This window comes from Balaenoptera acutorostrata, chromosome 6 (genome assembly GCF_949987535.1).
Source record: "Balaenoptera acutorostrata chromosome 6, mBalAcu1.1, whole genome shotgun sequence".
NCBI classification, from domain to species: domain Eukaryota; kingdom Metazoa; phylum Chordata; class Mammalia; order Artiodactyla; family Balaenopteridae; genus Balaenoptera; species Balaenoptera acutorostrata.
In genome coordinates, this window is record NC_080069.1 from 94289368 (window position 1) to 94311169 (window position 21802).

Here is a 21802-nt window from a genome sequence, read left to right on the forward strand (position 1 = left end):
TTTGATATTGGATCAAAGCCACAATTACACATCGATTCTTAAGCATAATTTTGTATTGAAATGAAAATAAAGTCTATCGGCAATCATTCAGTCATAAAACAGTACAGTGTAAGAATCAATCAATCAATCTGTTTCTTATTTTCCAGTTCATCAAATTTGCCACCCCCAAGATCTTAGAAACAAAAGCTGGTTCTCCTAAGTATCTTATGGCCAATTTGGGGGCACTGATTTAACTCTTCCATGAGAACAAGCAGACTTTTAGTAATTAAAACTATTTTTCCATTTATAAAAGCAATGCATACAAAATACAGAAAAGAAAAAGGAGGAAAAAATCATCCATTGTTCAATCATTCAAAGCAACCTACTGCTAATAATGTGATGTATGTCCTTCCAGTATTTTCCATGCATATTTTATTTCATAGTTGGGATCATACTCTATTTCATATATGGCTTCATTTACTTATCTTAATAATAAAGAGGGCATTTAAAAATGCTTTTTAAAAATAAGATGCCTAAATCTAAAATGCTATGCATTTGAAAGTTTTCATCTCTCAGTTTCTGCACTAAGATTTTAATAAAATCTTTAACAGGAAGTAAAATTCAGCATCAAATCTGAATGTAAATTTAGAGAACCTATTTGGAGGGTCACAGCCAGCAAAGTCAGCAGATTCTAAAGCCTCTCCAATTTCTGTGCCTTGCCAAGTGACTGAAGTGGAGAGGCAATTTGACTATTGCCTTCTGACTTTAATTAATGTTTAATACTGAGCAGCAAAAGTGATCTTCCTCTTGTAAATTCTCATTAAGTTCCTTTTGAATGAGTTAACACCCTGTTTATAAAGATGTGGATATTTTCTCTGATTACTGTAATTTTGGTGACTGCTGTAAAAATCAGTGCTCCATGTCACGCTGTCAGAGATCATTACAGATGCGAGCGTACTTCTCCCCTCCCTCCCCTGCTAAGGATCCAGTTATCTCTGGAACTTAAATGCCTTAAAAGGTTCAATAAAGGAAAGGAAAATCCAGACGTAGCATGCCTCATTTCAAGCCATTCCAGAATAAAACCAAGATGTATTCATCAGGGTGATGAAATGTGGACTGTTTAAAGATTAAGGATGTGGATGCAGAGTTCTGTTACTTATAATAAATTTCATTATTGTAAAATCCAATTCATCCTGCCGAACGGGTATGAATTGAGATGATTTATGCTCTCAGAAGCATATTCCCCACTCCTGGTACTTCCTTTTGTGTGGAGAGATATCTATAAGGGTATAACGTCTGACCCCTCTCTCTCCACCCCTTCAGTTGCCCCTCCCCTGGGGTGGAAGTTTCACTGTTGGTGAGTTTGGAAGAAGACCTGGGCATGCGTAGCTCAGCTTCTTCCGCCTTCCTTCCCCGTGGGAGCCAGGTACCACAGGAAACATGCGTTCTAGTCTGTTCCTTCTATGTGGGGAAGGACTGTGGTTTTCTAGCTCTCTGTGACTGAGTAGGTAAGTCCACCTAAGTCTGTGGCTCAGTATTAGGATATTCAGTTAAGCCACATCCTCTAACCCAACCGTTAGAAGTAACAAGGGACTGTCTTGATCTGACACCTTCTCTCTCTCTTAATTGATCAAAACACTTGGAGTGCTAAAACAGGTGCTATTTATGAAACACAAAAGCTGGTGATTCAAAAACAAAAGTGAAGCAGAAACACCGCTCTCTTTTAGAGTTGTGCTGTTTTCCTTTCTGTTACTGTAGGCAGCATCAGGAAGAAATGCTATAAGGGTTTTATTAAATTGAGAAAAATATGCCCAACTAGAAACGCATGTTCCAGGAGTTCAGAGTATGGCCCCAGAGGTCAAGGCAAGTTTTATAGAGGAGTACTTAGCCAGGGCTGCCATATACCTAGAAGGGGTTGAATGAAGATAAAAAGCTGGATGAGCATTAAGGGTGGGTGGGAATTAGGCAGTCTTCCCCTGCTTGAAATAGAATTGAATTAGAGAAAGCTGTAGGTATGTATATGTGTGTTTTGATGTATCCTTCCTTTGTGTTATTCCTTAAGATCTCAGATTTGAAGTCCCAGAATTCTAAGATATAAAGCTAAAAGAATTTTGAGGATAGAGGGGCCAGAAAGATGGGATATCAAAATTTTCTAGAAAGTGTAAAATTCCTAAGTAATTATATCTGCCATCTAGCATTTATGTTATGGTAGATGTGGAAAATTTGCATTTATTTTTATTGTTGTTTAATAATCTTTCTATCCGTGACCAAATGTGGAGCTTGTGTATGTATTAAAGAAAGACAGCTCTTTATCTCATATACTGTGCATTCCAAATCTAAGTATTTTCCTTTTCCCCCAATGCCTTTCATAATTACGTGCTTTTGCCTGTGCCAGTAAAAGGGGAGAGAGAAAAACAGACCAGTATTTGTTGTATTAGAGAAGTTTCGAACACAGAAAGAACTGTTTAATTTCAGTCTCATTACAGCTAAATGAGAGCTGTAAGCACTAGTGATGCTGGTTTACCATGATGGCAATTCAGCTGTCTTCCCAATTCCTAGGACTTGGAAATGCTGAATCTGCAGCTGCTGGGATATTTTTTTCACTCTCAAAAAAAAAAAAAAAAAAAAATTTTAAAGCCTCCAGCATCTTTCATTTATATTGGAAAAACCAAATATGTACATGCTGTTCATTTAGAACAGATGACATTTCTATGTGGATTTTTCTAAGAAAAATAGTTTCCCTCTCTGCTTTGATTTGTGATCATTATAAAATGCTCAGAATTACCAAGAGCACTTATTCTCTGAGTCAAGTTCTCCTGCTGATAGAACACCAATGCCCCCTACTGATAAATTTCCCAAAACCTTCCTTTGGAGAATGAGACCAGAAACCCCTCACTTACAACAGGCATGCTATTCACTGGCCTTGTCTGAAAAGGACGAGTACTTCTGGGGTCATCTTAGTCTGCTTTATTAGCCTCTCATTAGTGTAATTTCCTCTAATTAGTCTTTACTAAAGCAGCTAGAAGTTATTTCATGCTTGGCTGACTTGATTAGAAAAACAATTTTAAAGGTATCAGCAGAGCTTTATACCTGACAAAATACAAACCAGAACTAACATTCGATTATGGTAATGTAATTCCTGTTACATTATGTTTATATTTAATGGGGGAAGTCCCTCCAAATAGCTTCATATTTGTCTTCCTGTATCTTCAGTATTTATAGAATTCAGGCATAGAAAGACTTTAATACCTAATGTTCCAGATTTACTGGAATCCCTTCTAATGTCATCTCCATCAAGTAACTGCTTGGTTTCCCCTAGTGACAGAGAACACACCACCTATCGAAGCAACCCGTTGCATCTTTGAACAATTCTGGCAAAAAGTTCATGGAAAAATTTTTTCTCTTCGGCTTCTAAAATATTGGGCAATTTCTACCCTTTGATTGCTATATAACAACTATAATTCCTCTTAATTCTTCAATATTTTAACAGAAAGATCATGCTCTTCCCCTGGCATTCTTCTTTTCCCCAGGAAGAGTAATGTCAACTGTTAGAGAAAAGGCAAATATTTCTATAAATGTGAGATCAAAGGGGCAAAGATTTAGGACAGAATGCCGGTAGAGTATAAAATTCCTATTTTCAAATGATGTACTAATTGTTATTTTCTCTCTCTCTCTCACACACACACACATCTCACGGTTACCATAATATACTTTAAAAATGGTCATCTTTGAACTTGGTAAAGGAAGCAGGAGACCAATTCGGCTTCTGTGATAGTGTGATTTGAATGTTTCTAAGAAGATCCAATCTCAAGGCTACCTTCATAAATGCCTGGAAATTGTTAGACGTCCCTGCTCAGTCCACATATACTTAAGCAAGCAGTGTTAGACGAGGGTTTCCAACAAGGTTTGAAACTTAGACTGAGGTTTTTTAAGTAGCAAATATCTCACAAGACCACTGATCTTTATGTTTCTCATCCCACTGAGTTCTGCCCCTTCTCTTCAGGCAGATGCATAATCAAGATGCCTGGTGCTCTCAGTATAACTCACTCCTCCCCTCCTTTTATCTGCAGCCTTAATTTTGCTGTCTAGGTAGCCAGTCATCAAGGGTATTGCTATGTTTTACTTAATCATAAAATGAGCGATGACCTTAAGCCGAGAACCAACTGCCGTGTTTGTATCGCTGGGCTTGTTCTGCCTCTGAGTCCTAATGAATTGCTCTTTGTTGTTATAATTTTCCTAAGAGAATGCAAGATGGTTGCGTATGTTATATTCTCTAGGAAGCGGACACTGGGATGGAAGAGGCATGAGAAAAGTTCATTGGGGCGTAAGACCTGAGAAAAGGCGGGCGCACTACTGGGCAGGTGGAGGCATCATCCTACGGGGCAGACCAGAGGAGGTCTCTGCCAGCCCAGGGGGAAGCACGAGAGCAAAGGTTGCTCATTTAAGGAGGCCCCACAGTTGGACAGAAACAGCTAGGCCTCTGTACCACATCTTGTGCAGCCATTGACTGGGAACACTCCAAGAACACGGCTTTGGCTACAGCTGCCTCGCTCAGTCACTGGCTGGGGCCTGTCCTGAAAAGAGCAAGGCCACAGCTCAGAATATGAGGGAGCTCCACTGCTGGAGGCTGCCAGCTAATCGCGTTCCTTGAGGCTGGGCAGCAGGTGCTTCTGGCAGGGAGGGACTGAGTGATCCATCTCCATTTTTGCCACAGTGGTTTACTGTTACCAGGTCACTCTTACGTCAATCAACATCTGTAGCTGTTGTTTTAGGTAGAGTGGCTGTTGTACAGCAATACATATTTTAATGGTTTAAAACTCCAAATTTAGTGATTAAAATGTTTTAATTTGTGAATCAGAAATTTGAAAAGGGTCTTTCTTGCTTAAGTGTCTTATGTGTTGCAGTTGGATGTTGGGGGAGGCTGCCGTTATCTGAAGGCTCGTTTGGGTTGGTGTCCAGCATGGGTCACTCATTGATGGCAGCTGCCGCCGGCTGTCAGCCAGGAGTTCTACTGGCACCACCAGCACCTTCATGTGGCCTCTTTATGTGCCTTGGGTGTCTTGATTTTGGAGTGGAAACACCCCAAGAAGAAACATTACAAGACACCAAGGCAGAAACTGCAAGGTTTCTTCTGACCTAACTGACCTCCCCTTCATCACGCTTCTTCCCTGAAACAGGCCAAGAAATGCTCGTGCGAGAGGTGCTCTCCCTACACCCAGAGAAAAGGAACATCCTTATCTCTGAAGACAAAGGGATGCTAAGAATCTTAACATGTCTTGCTAAGTTCCCCCCAGTTTACTGCAATTACCTCATACTCCTTAATCTATCGGATTCCTCCACTGCTGTGCACCTCGCCAAGCCTAGCATAAAATACTCAGGTCTGTTTCTTTGGGTCTTCATTTCCTTGTATTTAATATTTGTATTTAATATAAAACTTATATTAAATACATTTGTGTCCCTTTCTTTCATTCTGTTGGTCAAGCAAACCACCTTCAAGGGTGGGATAATTCGACTCCACTTCTTAGTGAGAAAAGCAGCAAACAATCTGTCATCATATTTAATCTGCCATAGTTGTGTTTTATTAGAAAAGGAGTGGCTTGAGGGGGTGGGAGTGGGCAAAATGAGTGAAGGGGGTCAGTAAGTACAAACTTCCATCTGTAAAATAAATAAGTCCTGGGAGGGACTTCCCTGGTGGCACAGTGGCTAAAAGTCCACCTGCCAATGCAGAGGACACTGATTCAGGCCCAGGTCCGAGAGGATCCCACATGCCTCGGAGCAACTAAGCCTGTGCACCACAACCACTGAGCCTGCGCTCTAGAGCCCACGAGCCACAACTACTGAGCCCACACTCCACAACTACTGAAGCCTGGGCACCTAGAGCCTGTGCTCTGCAATAAGAGAAGCCGCCACAATGAAAAGCCCGTGCCCCTCAACGAAGAGTAGCCCCCACTCGCCGCAACTAGAGAAAAGCCCATGCGCAGCAACGAAGACCCAACGCAGCCAAAAATAAATTATTTAAAAAGAAAAAAAGTCCTGGGCATGTAATGTACAGCATGGTGAACAATACTGAAAGTATTATAATATTTGAAAGTCTCTAAGACAGTAAATCTTAAAAGTCCTTATCACAAGAAAAAAAATTCATAACTACATATAGTGTCAGCTGTGATCGTTTCAGTGCATACAAATATTGAATCATTATACTGTACACCTGAAACTAATATAGTGTCATCTGTCAATTATACCTCAATTAAAAAAAAAAGCGCCTTGCTCTCAATCACCTACTATTGCAATAGGTACTGTTAATTTTCTTTTTGTGGTGCCTCACACAAATATTTCCCAGTTCTTCAATCATTGCCCCTTTGACATGGTGTTAGATTTCTTATTGTACTTTAATGTTTTTTAGCTTATTGCTGCCTCAATGTAAGTGCAGCATCACATCCAAGCAAAATATTCTAAATATGCACCGAGAGAAAAGCAGCACCATCACTGTCTATAAGTTCTAGAACTGTTAACAGAGCCAGAGGAGAACAAACCTGTGGAAGTGACACTGTAGTATTCACGCACATTGGGTTCATCTATTTCATAAACATGAATTAAGTGTTCACTGTGTACCAGGAACTATGCTAAGTGCTGGGGCTACAAAGATAAACAGTCACTTCCTTGAGGAGCTCACAGTTTAGTGGTGAAGATTGTCATGCAAAACAAGTAATTACTGCTCTGTGTTTTGCACTATAATAGGAAAATGAGGCTCTATGGGAATACAGAAGAGAAAGTTTCAAACGCTGCCTAGAGAAAACAAGGAATTATGCCTCAAAGAATTTCATCAGGCAAAAAAAATGGAAGAAAGAACAATTGAAGCAAAGGGAAAAGCATACGAATAGGCACAAAAGTATAACAGAAGCAAGACATACGTAGGTAACCTTACTTTTAGTAGAAATGGATGGTTAGTCTACTGGATACTTGCAGGGAAGAACTATGAGATGGGATTGGAAAGGTAGGGAGAGGACCCAGCTCATCAGATCTTGGGTGACATGCTAAGAAGTTGGGATTATTATCCTCCAGAAAAGGAAATAAATAGACTTGAGTTTGAGAAAAAGTGCTGTAGTGGCAGTGTGATATTAATGAAATAGAATCGACCAGACTTGGAGTCGGCCTGAACATGGAGGGGAAAAAAAGAAAGAAGGAAGAATCAGGCACAATTCTTCATTTTCTGGCTTGTATGATTGTGGTGTGATTTTTTAGAGAAGGAAATACTGCAAGAAGAGGTTTTAGGAGTGGAGGGAGGACAGATATGATTCAGATTGAAAATCTTGAGTGTAAGATGCCTAAGAAACATCTAGAGGAAGGTGTTGAGTATGGATATAGAAATAAGGGTTTAGAGTTCAAGAGAGAGGTCTGGGTTAGAGTTTCTGTGAATAATCAAAGTATAGGTGGTAAGTGAAGCCATTAGAGAAGTTGAGGAGAAAGTAAAGTCTAGAACTCAAAAAAGGGGTTATGTAAGAAATAAAGATCTCAGCATATGAGGCAGTTGAAACCCTGGGAGTACATGAGATCCCCCAGCAACAAACAATGAGAAGAAAGTACAGAGCCAATGGTAGAATGAGGTGTGCACTTGAAGAGAGGTGGCAAAAGAGACTTGAAATGGAATTATGAGACCAGGAAAATAACCACAAAAGAAAGGAAACTAAGGGAAGAGAGAAATTCAAGAATAAAAAAAGTGACCGGGAGTGTCAAATGCTGCAGAGGCATCAATCAAATAAGCTTAGGACTGAAGAGTGTTTGAGTTTTTCAATTAGGATGTCATTGATGACTTAAGTGAGGCCAATTTGAGAAGACTGGCCAGAGCAAGTGAAGTTAACCCCTGAGTAGCTTTGCCCTGTAGAAAAGTAAAAAGAGTGTCTGGTAGCTAAAGGCAGTAATAAAATCAAGGGAGAGTTTTATTTTTTGTTCTGTGTTATGTTTTATTTTGTTTTTAATGTTTAAGATGTGCTCAAAAGCAGTGAGGATGGAGAGGTTCAAGATGCAGAAGGAAGAAAAATAATGGGAGCAGTGTTTTCAAGAAAGACAAATTAGTTAACAGCCGAGGGGAAAGGCTTTTTGAAGCTTTTTTCCTCAGTCTTGTTTCTTTATTGCTGTTCTGTTAAGTTACATTTATGCCCCTCTCATATCCACCACCCAATATTTGAGCAATAGATTATTTTAGACCCAAGTGTTAGGTCTTCTGTTTTCTATCTCTATGAAATTTCTTTGAGTTAACTTCAGTTTCTCATTCCAGGCTGCTGAGGACTTTCTGGATTCTGATTTTTTCTTTTGGTATAGATGCTATCCCTTCAAAGTTCACATTCATCATTCACAGATTTGGTAAGGCTGACTTCTAACTCGTTGACATAAGACTGAGAAATGCACACAACTTAGATTCTTCCATTAATATTACTACTGATTCATTAATAAACTCATTTTGAGTTCACCCAATATTCAATATACATGTCATCCAGTTCACATTCCTATCTTGTCCATCAGGTTTCTCAAGGTCAACTTTTGCCAGATTCTTGGATGTAGCCAAGATAGACCAAAAATAACTCATATCCCTCCTATGCCAATTGAGTAGTTCTGTTAAAGAATGAAATCAGATCAGCCTAAGATGACCTGACTCATGCTTAGTGAACCCGTCCTGGCTCAGAGAGATCAGTGCTTCCTCCTCTAAGAGCAAAGAAAGTTGCCCTGTAACATTCTACAATCATGCCCCGGGTAACTATAAAATTCAATCATCATCATTAGCAATGCTTTTAAGTCTGTATACTTCATTTTTTGAAATTTGGAAATAATGTTTGCCCATATCTAACCTTCCTGCTTCTCTTTTACTCTCAGTAATTTCTTAAAACTCTAATTTGCAAGTTCCTCAGTGTCCTGAATGTGATTTCTGTTGTAAAGCATATTTAAACTCATTTAAAGCAACTTTGTTCTTTCTTCAATCACTCCCTACATTTGGGACCAATGCCATTCTCACTTTTTAAATCTAAAGATGTTTTCTCTAGACAGGGAAGACAGACAAATAAATATTAAATAATGCATCTTTCTCATCCATCCATCAATATCATCTATCAATATCACATCATCATTCTGTCTTGTTACATCAAATTTAACTGTAGCATTTTTGTTAACCACTGTTTACACTCTGGATTTTAGACAACTGAACACACTATAAAAGAGACCCCCTGTCTTATATTGGTCTCAGTTGGCTGTCTCTTTCCTTTCATCTTATATACATCCAGTTGCCAAATCTGGCCTCATCATAGAGCTCCCCATACAGCCCAGAGAGTTTCTTTCAGTTGTTTCTCCTCTTCTTTCTCATTAGAATTTCATTTGTGAGAATTTTAATGATCTAGACCGATTTCTCTTTTAGGTTCTCATGTCTTAGACCCGTGTCTGCTTCATCTTGAGATCTTTTAATTTTTTTTTCATGAGTTCACGAGTCTGACCAAACTCAACCTTTTCCTTTCTTAGATACACTGAACTCCTAAGTTACATGGGCAGAGTTTTCCTACTACGTCCACTTCAGGCAATTTATTTTTGATTTAATTATTTTTCATGGATTACAGCATATTGATCTGATAGGTTACCTATAAATAATCCAATGCCTTATTTTATAAGAATATCCAAATTAACTGCAAATTTGGTAAATATTGCATGTGAATTGTGGGACAAATGGAAAATAAAAGTCATGTGGCATAATAGGTACACAAAATTATGTTTCTCAACTACCAATGTGGCTTGAATTAATTATCATAAAGAGGTTATAACTGATGAAGTAATTGCTTTAGCTTATTTTTGATATATGATTGACTAGGACAAACATTTGTACATATCAAATCCCTCTAATTTGGAGACAATCTGTTTTCTATGTTGACATACAATAGAATACACCTTTGATGTAGTTAAAATCCATACTAAAGAAAATGCTAAAAGTAAGAAGTTGTCTTCATCGAAAGATGTCTTTAAAAAAGCAAAAAGATAAATTAATGTGTGAGAATATTTGTTACCTGTGTATCTGATAAGATTAGTGTCCAGAGTTTATTAAAAATTACTTCAATTCAGTTAAGACAGTGCAAAAAAGACATAAGTAGGCTGTGTGTGTGTGTGTGTGTATACACACATTCACACATACATACATACATGTATTTCTTTATTTTAAGGGACACATACAAATGTGCAAGGAAATGAAAAATATAAAATTCGGGAAAATGGTGGCCTCTTTGGGAGATGCCTTAGGTTGGGGTTGCTATAGGATCCAGTAGGTGGAGATTAGAGCACATGCAGTTAACCCTTGAGCAATGCAGGGGTTGGAGGTGCCAACTCTCCAAATGGTTGAAAATTCTAAATTATAAAAGTATAGTATAAATTATAGTAGGCATTCCGCATCAGTGCTTCCTCTCTATCTGCAGTTCCGCTTCTGAGAATTCAACCAACCCATGGATTGTGTAATGACAAAAGTTTGGATTTAAGTGGACCCATGTATTTAGTTCAAACCCAGGTTGTTCAAGGGTCAGCTGTATACAGGAAGTGTCTATGGCATGAGGTGATATGTTCAGATACTTATTATGTATCTAATTTAAACTATAATTCAATAAATATAGATATATATATAGTGAATTTACAATGTTGTGTTAGTTTCAGGTGTACAGAAAAGTGATTCAGTTATACATTTTTTTTGGATTCTTTTCCATTATAGGTTATTACAAGATTGAATATAGTTCCCTATGCTATGCAGTAGGTCCTTGTTGTTTATCTGTTTTATATATAGTAGTGTGTATTTTATATATAGTTGTGTGTATATGTTAATCCCAAACTCTTATTTTTACACATATCAAATACTGAACAATAAAAAACAATAAGAACCACTGGACTTGGGAGAGCACTATATTCTGATCCAGGGTCTTTGGCTAACTTATTCTGGTACCTCAAACAAGTGACTTAGCTTGTCTGAGCCTCAGTTCCCTCATCAGTAAAGAGACTGGCTAATCTGCAAAGTGCCTTCCAATTCCCACAGTCTCTAATCCCATGATCCAGAAAAGTAACACAGTATGTAAACCAAGGAACTTCCCCAGTTAGTTTTCAATTTACACATGTTGACACAGACTCAAAATATGAGGAAAGGGACAAAGAATATTAATCTGCTAAATTATTATAAATAAATGAAAAATTCAAACAAGGAAACACGAAATAAACAAGATTGCATTAGATTATTTGAAACTATACTGTCTAACCTCTGGATCAAATAACTACTTGTGCACAAGCCTCCTAATCACCCTTCCCATATCCCTTTCAAAATTTTAAAAACAAGGAAAAGTTTGTATAAACACTGAAATCTAGAGGAAAATGACATTCAGTGACAAAAATCTCAATTAATATCCACAGATGTGGTACAGATTGACTCAGAAGAGGGGAAAAGAAACTGCGGCCAACTTATAAAACCTCTTGACCATCCAGAGAAACCAGCAGCGTCATGTAAAGCAAAATAAAAATAATAAAATAATAATAAAAATAATAATTGTAAAAATCCCACTGACATTCCTTAATTAGGACAGGAGCCGGCTTTCAGACATGCAGGATCAAACTACTTGGTTCTCTTTTCACCAATGCAAATCAACATAGTAGCAAATGATAATAGCACATTTATAGTGCTTACTATATGCCAGCATATATAATTAGTTCACTTAATCTTCACATCAGCCCCTGTTGGTAAATACTATCGTCTCCATTTTACAGGTGAAGAAACAGGTATAGAAAGTTTAAGCGACTGCCCCCAGGGTCAGTGAGTGGCTGAGGCAGGATTTAAATCTGACCTCTTGGCTTCTAGAGTCTGGTCCACTTATCACTGAACTATACTACTCCTCAACAGCAAAAAAAAAAAAAAAGTAGCTGTGTCTGATGTCTATTGCATGATGCATTAAAAACTACTTCAAAATTCCGTGGTATATAACAGTGGGTATTATTTAGCTTATGAGTTCATGGGATAGCTGCTTAGACCTTACTGGGCAGTTCTGGTCTTGGCTGGGCTCACTCATAGGTCTGAGAGCTGACCAGCTATTGTCAGGGGCTCACACATCCTGGGGTTAGTTGGCTGTCATCTGGGGTGACTTGGCCCTCTTCCATGTAGTTTAGACATCCCTCCAGCAGCCTAACCCAGGCATGTTCTCCTGGCAGAGGCAGAGGTGCAAGAGCAAATGGCGACGCACAAGTGCTTTTCACACCTCTGCTTGTAGTCACATCTGCACACATCCTCTTGGCCAAAGTAAGTCACTGCTCTTCAGTAAGAGGAACAACAAGAAAGGATGTGGACCCAGGGAGAGGAGAAGAATTGGGGCCATTCACTTACCACAGTATCTGCTGAGAGGTGCCAAAAAAGAAGCTTTTGCTGCAATGACAAGGCCTCTCCACTTGTGTCAGGGTTCTTCCCTGAGGCCAAGGGCAGCGGCTCCCAAAAGGAGGGAGGTCCCAACAACATGTCATCTGGAGCCAAGCCCTTCAGACAACTGGATTCAGAAATCTGACCTCCAGAGAAGATTCTCCAACAAGAGAGAGAAAACTCAAAGAAGCAACACAAAGTCAACTCCAACTCCCTCTCATTCCTCCCCTCTCAGGCTTCTAGATGACCTAACTGGGTACTTATATCAACCTGTCCTTCACTGCAACGTCTGAGAGGAGGATTTTTACAGCTGTCACAGGGAGAGGAAGGGAATCTAAAGAGATATTTATGCGGGAAAGTGTTTTCAGTTTCTACTAGGGTTTAGATTTACTACGTGGCAATTTCCAGGGCATTGCTTGTTGCTAATAGTTGCCTTGAGGCACTTGAGAGAACGTGGGCTGTAGGTACGGTCATCGGTGCACCGGCACCCATCTGGCTGGCATCTGGGTCTTGCGTTGTCCTCTGGTTTTCATCCATGAGTTGAACAAGGACGCGTGGAGCACCTACACTGGGCTCTGGGAACACAATAGCTGTTCTGTGTTCACAATCCCTGGGGACCTGTTAGCCTGCTGCACTGATTTTTCACGGGCTCCCAGGTGGAAGGATGTGTCTTCCAGACCCAGAGTGCTCATTGGACTATCTTTAGGAATTAAAGTAGCATGATTATTACTATTCTGTCTCCCACACCTCTCTTTCTTTATGAGTGAATATAACCTTCTCTTCAATATATCCAGCGAAAAATATTTTTCCTGATCCTCAGAGAACAGAGATCCTATCCTACTTCATAGAAAGCAGAGAGCCTGTGCCTAGGAAGGGGTGGGGCTAAGCCTGGGTTAGCTCATACAGTGGTACTGACAGTTTTCAGAAGCTACTTTGGGACACAGTAAGAGGCGGATGATGTGAGGTGTAAGGTGTCAGTTGGTGGGGCTCAAACCAGCACCCTGACTGCACACTCTAGTTATAACAGTTCTGACCTCAAAGATGATGTGAAAATGTGAAGACACCATTGAGATGGTCTTCCATATACTGGATTCCCTACCTTCTACTGGCTGTTTTGTGAGGTCAGAAGGCAGAGGCAGCAGTCAAGAATGAAAAGATAGCTTATGATGAACAATTATTAACTACTTAAGAATATAACTAACTTCCTGAATGTTTTCAGCTCAACATGCCTGGCTCAAATCAAATGCTCTAAATGTGGACTTCCCTGGTGGCGCAGTGGTTAAGAATCCGCCTGCCAATGCAGGGGACACGGGTTCGAGCCCTGCTCCGGAAGATCCCACATGCCGCGGAGCCTAAGCCCGTGCGCCACAGCTATGAGCCTGCACTCTAAAGCCCGCGAGCCACAACTACTGAGCCCACATGCCACAACTACTGAAGCCCGTGCGCCTAGAGCCCGTGTTCCACAGCAAGAGAAGCCACTGCAATGAGAAGCCCACGCACCTCAACCAAGAGCAGCCCCCGCTCGTCTCAACTAGAGAAAGCCTGCACACAGCAATGAAGACCCCATGCAACCAATAAATAAATAAATAAGTAAAAAGAAGTGTTCCCTCCTCTTTAAAAAAAAATGCTCTAAATGTGTCTTCTAAAGTAATTTCACATCTCAGTGAATAAATTTCCATTGAAACGGCATGCTCAGTCATAAGTACCCTAGTATAATGGCGGAGTATTTAGAGGGCTAAATGATACAGATTATGCATTGTGCCATGTTCAGAAAGTTTTAAAATGGAACAATCGTTTTCAAGGAGCAAAAATCAACCCAAGAGGATAAAAGTGAGAAAAGGAGGCTTAGATTGCTTTGCAGAACCTCCAGTCAGGCATGGATATCCAAAGAGTGACAGTTTTTCATAAGAATCAGGAGATTAAAGGCTCTGAAAGCCTTTCTCCTATCATGTGTATTAAAATAATTGTTCCTCTAATTCAAATCTCTAAGCAGCTTAATGCCTGTTCTTATCTTAGTTCAATTTAGAGAGAACATAAGAACAAAAATGCTGTATCTGTTCAGTGTCTGCTTCTCTAAATGAAATTGTTTAGGGACTTCCCTGGTGGCGCAGTGGTTAAGAATCCGCCTGCCAATGCAAGGGACACAGGTCGAGCCCTGGTCCGGGAAGATCTCACATGCCGCGGAGCAACTAAGCCCGTGCGCCATAACTACTGAGCCTGCGCTCTAGAGCCTGCGAGCCACAACTATTGAGCCCGCATGCCATAACTACTGAAGCCCATGAGCCTAGAGCCCGTGCTCCGCAACAAGAGAAGCCACCGCAATGAGAAGCCAGCGCACTGCAATGAAGAGTATCCCCCGCTTGCTGCAACTAGAGAAAGTCTGTGCGCAGCAACGAAGATCCAATGCAGCCAAAATAAATAAATAAATAAATTAATTAATTTTTAAAAATTGTTTAAGTAACCCCAAAGCTCTGGGCTTATGTGGTTGGCCACATAGCTGGACATTCTTTCCAAAGACATGGTGAAGAAAGCCTCTCCCAGGCTAAGAATCAAATTGAGAAGTGGTCCTAGGATTGTTAGAGGGGTATAATAACCTCTTCCTAATGAAATATGTTTGGGCACAACTTAACCTAATATTAGAGGGAAGAAAAAATCTTTGTTCCATTCAATGCTCTGAATTTAATTGAATCACATGATTTCATGAGTCAGCACTCTCAGCTGACAGAATTGGGGTTCTTACCTAGGGCAAGAGGTAACCATCTTTACTGAAGTTACTGGCTTCCTCCAAAATTAAAAGAAACCATTGATGAGCAAATGTCTGGCAATACCCCATGCTGGATTGCCTGTCGTGTGCCTCTCCTCTGGAGAGGAAACTCTGGAACCAGAGTTTTCTTGTCTCAGGAATGTGGAGTACTTTGAAGGAGCACAGGAACCATTCAAGCATGTACTGAAAACCTCATGGCAGCCTAACCTGTTTCAGGACCCATGTCATACATCTGAAAAGGTGGTACCCCTTATGTCATCGGGGTGGCCTAGCTCTTATCGATTGGTAATGACTGTCTGGAGTGCCGTGTGGAAAGTGATTTGAAGACCCAACTCTCTGACAACTGGTGCTGTCAGTCAAAATTATGGAACATTTGGCATGATTTTGTCATTTCTAGTTCTGTTGACTTCAAACTACTATTTTTCCTTGCATTTTCTCATTTCTTTAAAAACACAGGGGAAAGGAAACCTGGTTGGGGGTGGGGGCATGGGTTTAGGTCCTCTGCAGTTTGAACAATGAAGATGGTGGTCCTATATTTGTGTCATTCTCTGACAGTTTATTAGATGCTCATTATAAAATGGTACAGGCATTTCTGAACCACAGTCTCCAGCATGGGAAAACTTGGAGAAGTGGACCACTGGCCCTTTCTGTTCTGGAGACAGGGAGGGAAATGCACCTCCTGGAATCCCAAAGAGCAAGAAAAGGTTTTGAAACTGCCAGGTCTCTTCTTATCACCTGCTAGACAACAGGCACAGCTGCATTTGAGGACTGACGTTTCCTGGAGATGGCTGCTTTCCTTTCTCTCCATCCTTTTCCATGCCTGGTACCATAGTGGATATTCAACATGTTATTTGTTGAGATAAGGGTGGAATCCATGCTGCTTAGGGATGCCTAAAGATGTGCTAAACTGCCACAACTTAGGAAACATTTTTTTAAAGGTTTGCATTTTTTTTTTTTTTTTTTTTATGGCTGTGTTGGATCTTCGTTTCTGTCCGAGGGCTTTCTCTAGTTGTGGCAAGCGGGGGCCACTCTTCATCGCGGTGCACGGGCCTTCTCACTATCGTGGCCTCTCGTGTTGCGGAGCACAGGCTCCAGACGCTCAGGCTCACTAATTATGGCTCACGGGCCCAGTTGCTCCGCGGCATGTGGAATCTTCCCAGACCAGAGCTCGAACCCGTGTCCCCTGCATTGGCAGGCAGACTCTCAACCACTGCGCCACCAGGGAAGCCCCAGGAAACATTTTTTAAATGGTCACATTCCTGGATTAGCACACACAGGCTTTTTTTTTTTTTTTTTAACTCACAACACAATGCAGAGGAACTTTCTCTGTCTCTTCCTGCCTTCTCAGTACATCCCCACTAATCTGCCTCAGAGAACATTGGGGCTAATTCTGTCCTGCCCTTCGTCCCTGTCTATCTTAACCACAGTTAGAAGACAAGGACTCCACATCACCTCTCACCCTGTGGTCTCTCGTGCCCACACAGCTCCATGCATCTCTAATTGATCCCATCACCCACCTTCCTCAGCCCCTACATTGCTGCCCTACAAACTCCAAAACTCAAAGGTCTGTCATCAGTAAAACCCCTTATCTTCTTAACCTTGTCTGAACAATTCCTTCTTCTTACTGTGAACTTGGCTTTCTTAATTATATTGCTTCCTTGCATCCCTCCCAACTGGCCATGTTTTATTTCCTATACCCCTTGTGCTACTGGACTTAGGGACAGGGTGGGTGTTTTCCTTGCTCCTCATTGCCTCTTGCAGACTCTCCTTAAAAGTCACTCAGCTTGTAGTTATCAGAGAAATGCAAATCAGAACTACAATGAGGTACCACCTTGTACCAGTCAGAATGGCCGTCATAAAAAAGTCTACAAATAACAAATGCTGGAGAGGGTGTGGAGAAAAGGGAACCCTCCTACATTGTTGGTGGGAATGTAAATTGGTGCAGCCACTATGGAGAACAGTATGGAGGTTCCTCAAAAAACTAAAACTAGAACTACCATATAATCCAGCAATCCCACTACTGGGCATATACCCAGACAAAACTATAATTCAAAAAGATACATGCCCCTCTATGTTCACAGCAGCTCTATTTACAATAGCCAAGGCATGGAAACAACCTAAATGTCCATCGACACATGAAGGCATGAAGTAGATGTGGTACATATATAAAATGGAATATTATTCAACCATAAAAAAGAATAAAATAATGCCATTTGCAGCTACATGGATGGACCTAGAGATTATCATACTAAGCAAAGTAAGTCAGAAAGAGAAAGACAAATACCATATGATATCACTTATATGTGGAATCTAAAATATGACACAAATGAACCTATCTATGAAACAGAAATAGAATCAGGGACATAGAGAATAGACTGGTGGTTGCCAAGGGGGAGGAGGGTGGGGGAGGGAAAGACTGGGAGTTTAGGATTAGCAGATGCAAACTGGCATATGTAGAATGTATAAACAACAAGATCCTACTGTATAGCACTGGGAACTATATTCAGTATCCTGTGATAAACCATAATGGAAAAGAAAATGAAAAATAATGTGTGTGTGTGTATGTGCGTGTGTGTGTGTGTGTATATATATATATATATATATATATATATATGTATATATATGTATACATAACTAAATCACTTTGCTGTATACCAGAAACTAACACAACATTGTAAATCAACTATACTTCAATTAAACAAAAAAAAAAAAGTCACTCAGCTTGAAGACTCATACCTTCAGTCAGTACCACTCACTCTGCCTCCTTGGTGCCCTTATATGAAGTCTTGGACCACCCCATCTCCCATCTTTGGAGATTCTTGTTCTTGGCTCACTGTTACTTTCCCACCAACCCTACTCTTGTCACCAGCTTCTTCATTCACCTTTGCTCATTCGTCACATCTCCTGGACTCCCCTTTCCTCTGTGTATGCTCGCTAACTAGGCGATCACATACTCTGATGACTCCCAAAATATGTCTCCAACTTATATACACCACTGCCTCCTTGACATTTCTGTTGAATGTCTCAAAATTTATATGTTCGAAATTAAACTTATTTTCCCCAGCCCCCAAATCTACTCTTTTCTATTGCCTCCCCCATGTGGACAGAGACTTTATTTTGTGCACTGCTGTTTCCCTAATGCCTATCATGTAGTAGTTTATCAATAAAAGTTTAATGAATGCATTACTTTATATCTTCACAATGGTAGTTGAAAACTAAATGTACAACAGACAATATTTTACTCCTGCTCCACTGTGAGGGAGAGAAAGCTAAATAGGATTGTGTGAGCTTGCTCTGGAAATGTGATAGCACTGCACTATTACTGGTATTCGAGTACCTGGTAACTTACCTGTAAACTAACCTTTGTACAATACCAACTCTGATTTCTCTGCTAAGGGTCTCTGCTCCAATCTAATACAGATTCCTATCTAAGTCACACTCTTCAATGACAGGTTTGATGGTGCCACTTTTCTGCTCAAAATCCTTCAGTTATTTCCTTTTGAGTATATAATAAAAGGTTGATTTCCTCTGCCTACCACGCAGAGCTCTCCTCTTTTGAGTTTACACCTACTTCTCCTCTTTTATTCTGGTTCCTGAATACACCTGTGTCAATCAGAACATATTAGCTCATATAACTGTAAAGATCTCTACGTACTAACATAGAAAGATGGTCAAAATATGTCAGGAGAAATACAAGCTGTGGAACAGCATGTACGGTATGATTCTACTTTATGTACTTTAAAGTCTAGAAAAATAAAGACATACCACATTAATTCCAATGATAAAGATTTTCAATTTATACCAATATGTATTAGTGTTTTATTTTTGAAAAGGTTCACAAACTCATGGAGAAAGAGATCAGAGTTGTGGCTACCAGAGGTGGAAGGAGGGGGGAATAGAATAGAAAGAATAGAAAGCCCAGAAATAAACCCACGCACCTATGGTCAATTAGTCTATGACAAAGGAGGCAAGAATATACAATTGAGAAAAGACAGTGTTTTCAGTACGTGGTGCTGGAAAAACTGGACAGCTATCAATACATGTAAAAGAATGAAAATAGAACATTCTCTAATACCATACACAAAAATAAACTCAAAATGGATTGAAGATCTAAATGGAAGACTAGATACTATAAAACTCCTACAGGAAAACATAGGCAGAACACTTTTAGACATAAAAGTGTTACTTTTATGTAACAGACATGTAAAAGATATCTGTTTATGTAAAAGATACTGGCAGCCGTATCTTTTTTGGTCCACCTCCTAGAGTAATGAAAATAAAAACAAAAAGAAACAAATGGGACCTAATTAAACTTAACATCTTCTGCACAGCAAAGGAAACCATAAACAAAATGAAAGACAACCCACGGAATGGGAGAAAATATTTGCAAATGAAGCGACCAACAAGGGATTAATCTCCAAAATATACAAACAGCTCATGCAGCTCTATGTCAAAAAAACAAACAACCCAATCAAAAAATGGGCAGAAGATCTAAATAGACATTTCTCCAAAGAAGACATACAGATGGCCAAGAGGCACACAAAAAAGATGCTCAACATTGCTGATTATTAGAGAAATACAAATCAAAACTACAATGAGATATCACCTTACACCAGTCAGAATGGCCATCATCAAAAAATCTACAAACAATAAATGCCGGAGAGGGTGTGGAGAAAAGGGAACCCTCCTACACTGTTGGTGGGAATGTAAATTGGTACAGCCACTATGGGGAACAGTATGGAGGTTCCTGAGAAAACTAAAAATAGAACTACCATATGATCCAGGAATCCCACTTCTGGGCATATATCTGGAGAAGACCATAATCTGAAAATATACATGCACCCCAATGTTCATTGCAACACTATTTACAATAGCCAAGACAATGGAAGCAACCTAAATGTCCATCGACAGATGAATGGATAAAGAAGATGTGGTACATATGTACAATGGAATATTACTCAGCCATAAAAAAGAATGAGATAATGCCATTGCAGCAACATGGATGGACCTAGAGATCATCATACTAAGCGAAATAAGTTGGACAGAGAAAGACAAATATCATATGATATCACTCATATGTGGAATCTGATTTTAAAAAATGATACAAATGAACTTATTTACAAAACAGAAACAGAATTACAGGTATTGAAAACAAACTTATGGTTACCAAAGGGGAAATGTGTTGGGGAGGGATAAATCAGGAGCTTGGAATGAACATACACACACTACTATGTATAAGATAGATAACCAACAAGGACCTGCTGTATAGCACAAGGAACTCTACTCAGTGTTCTGTGATAACTTATTATGAGAAAAGAATTTGAAAAAGAATGAATATATGTATATGTATAACTGAATCACTGTGCTGTACACCTGAAGCTAACACAACATTGGAAATCAACTATACTCCAATAAAATTAAAATTAAAAATAATAAATTTTTTTAAAAAACACCGATCATTTGGTCACTTGCTCATACCCTTGAAAAACTAAGAACTCCTTCATCTTTATGTTCCTACCAACTAGCTGAAGGATTTGGCACATAGTTGGTGTTCATAGTAGTTTGCTGACTTCTAATGATTCTGCTGAGAAACCTTAGATTATCACCCAAATCAACTTAGTTTGTTAACAAAAAGGTAGTAGGTGGAACTTCCCTGGTGGCGCAGTGGATAAGACTCTGCACTCCCAATGCAGGGGGCCCAGGTTCGATCCCTGGTCAGGGAACTAGATCCCACATGCATGCTTCAACTAAGAGTTCACATGCCACAACTAAGGAGCCCACATGCTGCAACTAAGGAGCTGGTGAGCTGCAACTAAGACCCAGTGCACCAAATAAAAAAAAATTTTTTTTAAAGGTAGTAGGACTGCAGCCATTTAGACCATAGGGATCATTTGCAAATTGCTTCCATCCACCTCTCTTACTAAGTAAGTAAATAAAATGTGCATCAAAGTCATCCAGGACTTGCTTTTCAAAGACTTCTCTTGACTCCTCATCTCATCACTCTCATTTTCCCACACATTTAACATCTACTGAGCTCTGACCTTCCCTGTCTCTGAGTCTGAAGCAGCCCTGAGGAAGGGCAGGGTCAGTGAAGGCCAAGGCTGGTGAGCCTCTCAGGTCAGAGTTCTAGGCTTTCCACTCTACCAGCCCCTGAAGTTAAGGAATAGCAAAGCCTTGCTGTAGGACTTTACATTCGTCCCCAAGCAATGTTCTCAAACATCAAAATCATTTTGAATTTTTTTCTGCTTTCTCTAATATTAGCTATGCCTGCCAGTTTTGTGTCACTATACATTTAACATTCCTTATATGTATTCATCTGTGTCTTTGAATTAAAAATATACATATCCCTAACAGCAGAAGATCAAAGAGAAAATTTTGTGGCCCAATTTAGCTTGACTTAGATCCAATAATAATCCCGTCCTCAGTGTAGTTGTAAATCTACCTGAAAATATTATCATACACTCTACATTTCTTCATATCATTCACTAATAAATAACCAACAGGATGCTGGAGGATGGAAACACACACACGCAAAGACAAGGATATGGTATTTGCATTCGTTCTTTAAGGAGTGGCCAAATAGGGAGGTGTAGGCAGCCCAGGCTGAGAGGCAGACCTGTGTATTTTCTGTTACCTGAGGAGCAAAGCCTGAT

General features: G+C 39.8%; 1 protein-coding gene and 1 long non-coding RNA gene across 10 annotated transcripts in view; one reads left to right on the forward strand and one right to left on the reverse strand.

Moving 5' to 3' along the window:
• Positions 1–21802, forward strand: part of PLPPR1 (phospholipid phosphatase related 1) — a 268878-nt gene that overhangs the window by 182873 nt on the left and 64203 nt on the right. The window contains exons 1-2 of one of the 5 annotated variants that reach the window (XM_007197078.2): positions 6805–6890; positions 8255–8340. The exons of 2 other annotated variants lie outside the window; for them this stretch is intronic. In XM_007197078.2, the coding sequence (XP_007197140.1) occupies positions 8299–8340 (42 nt within the window). In that variant the 5' untranslated portion in view covers positions 6805–6890; positions 8255–8298. Of the gene's footprint in view, positions 1–6804; positions 6895–8254; positions 8341–21802 lie in introns of those variants that run through there. 2 more of the 5 variants (XM_028162553.2, XM_007197077.2) reach the window with 2 other exon arrangements.
• The window catches only part of LOC103005721 (uncharacterized), a 103396-nt gene that overhangs the window by 13449 nt on the left and 68145 nt on the right, over positions 1–21802 (reverse strand). The window lies entirely within an intron of this gene.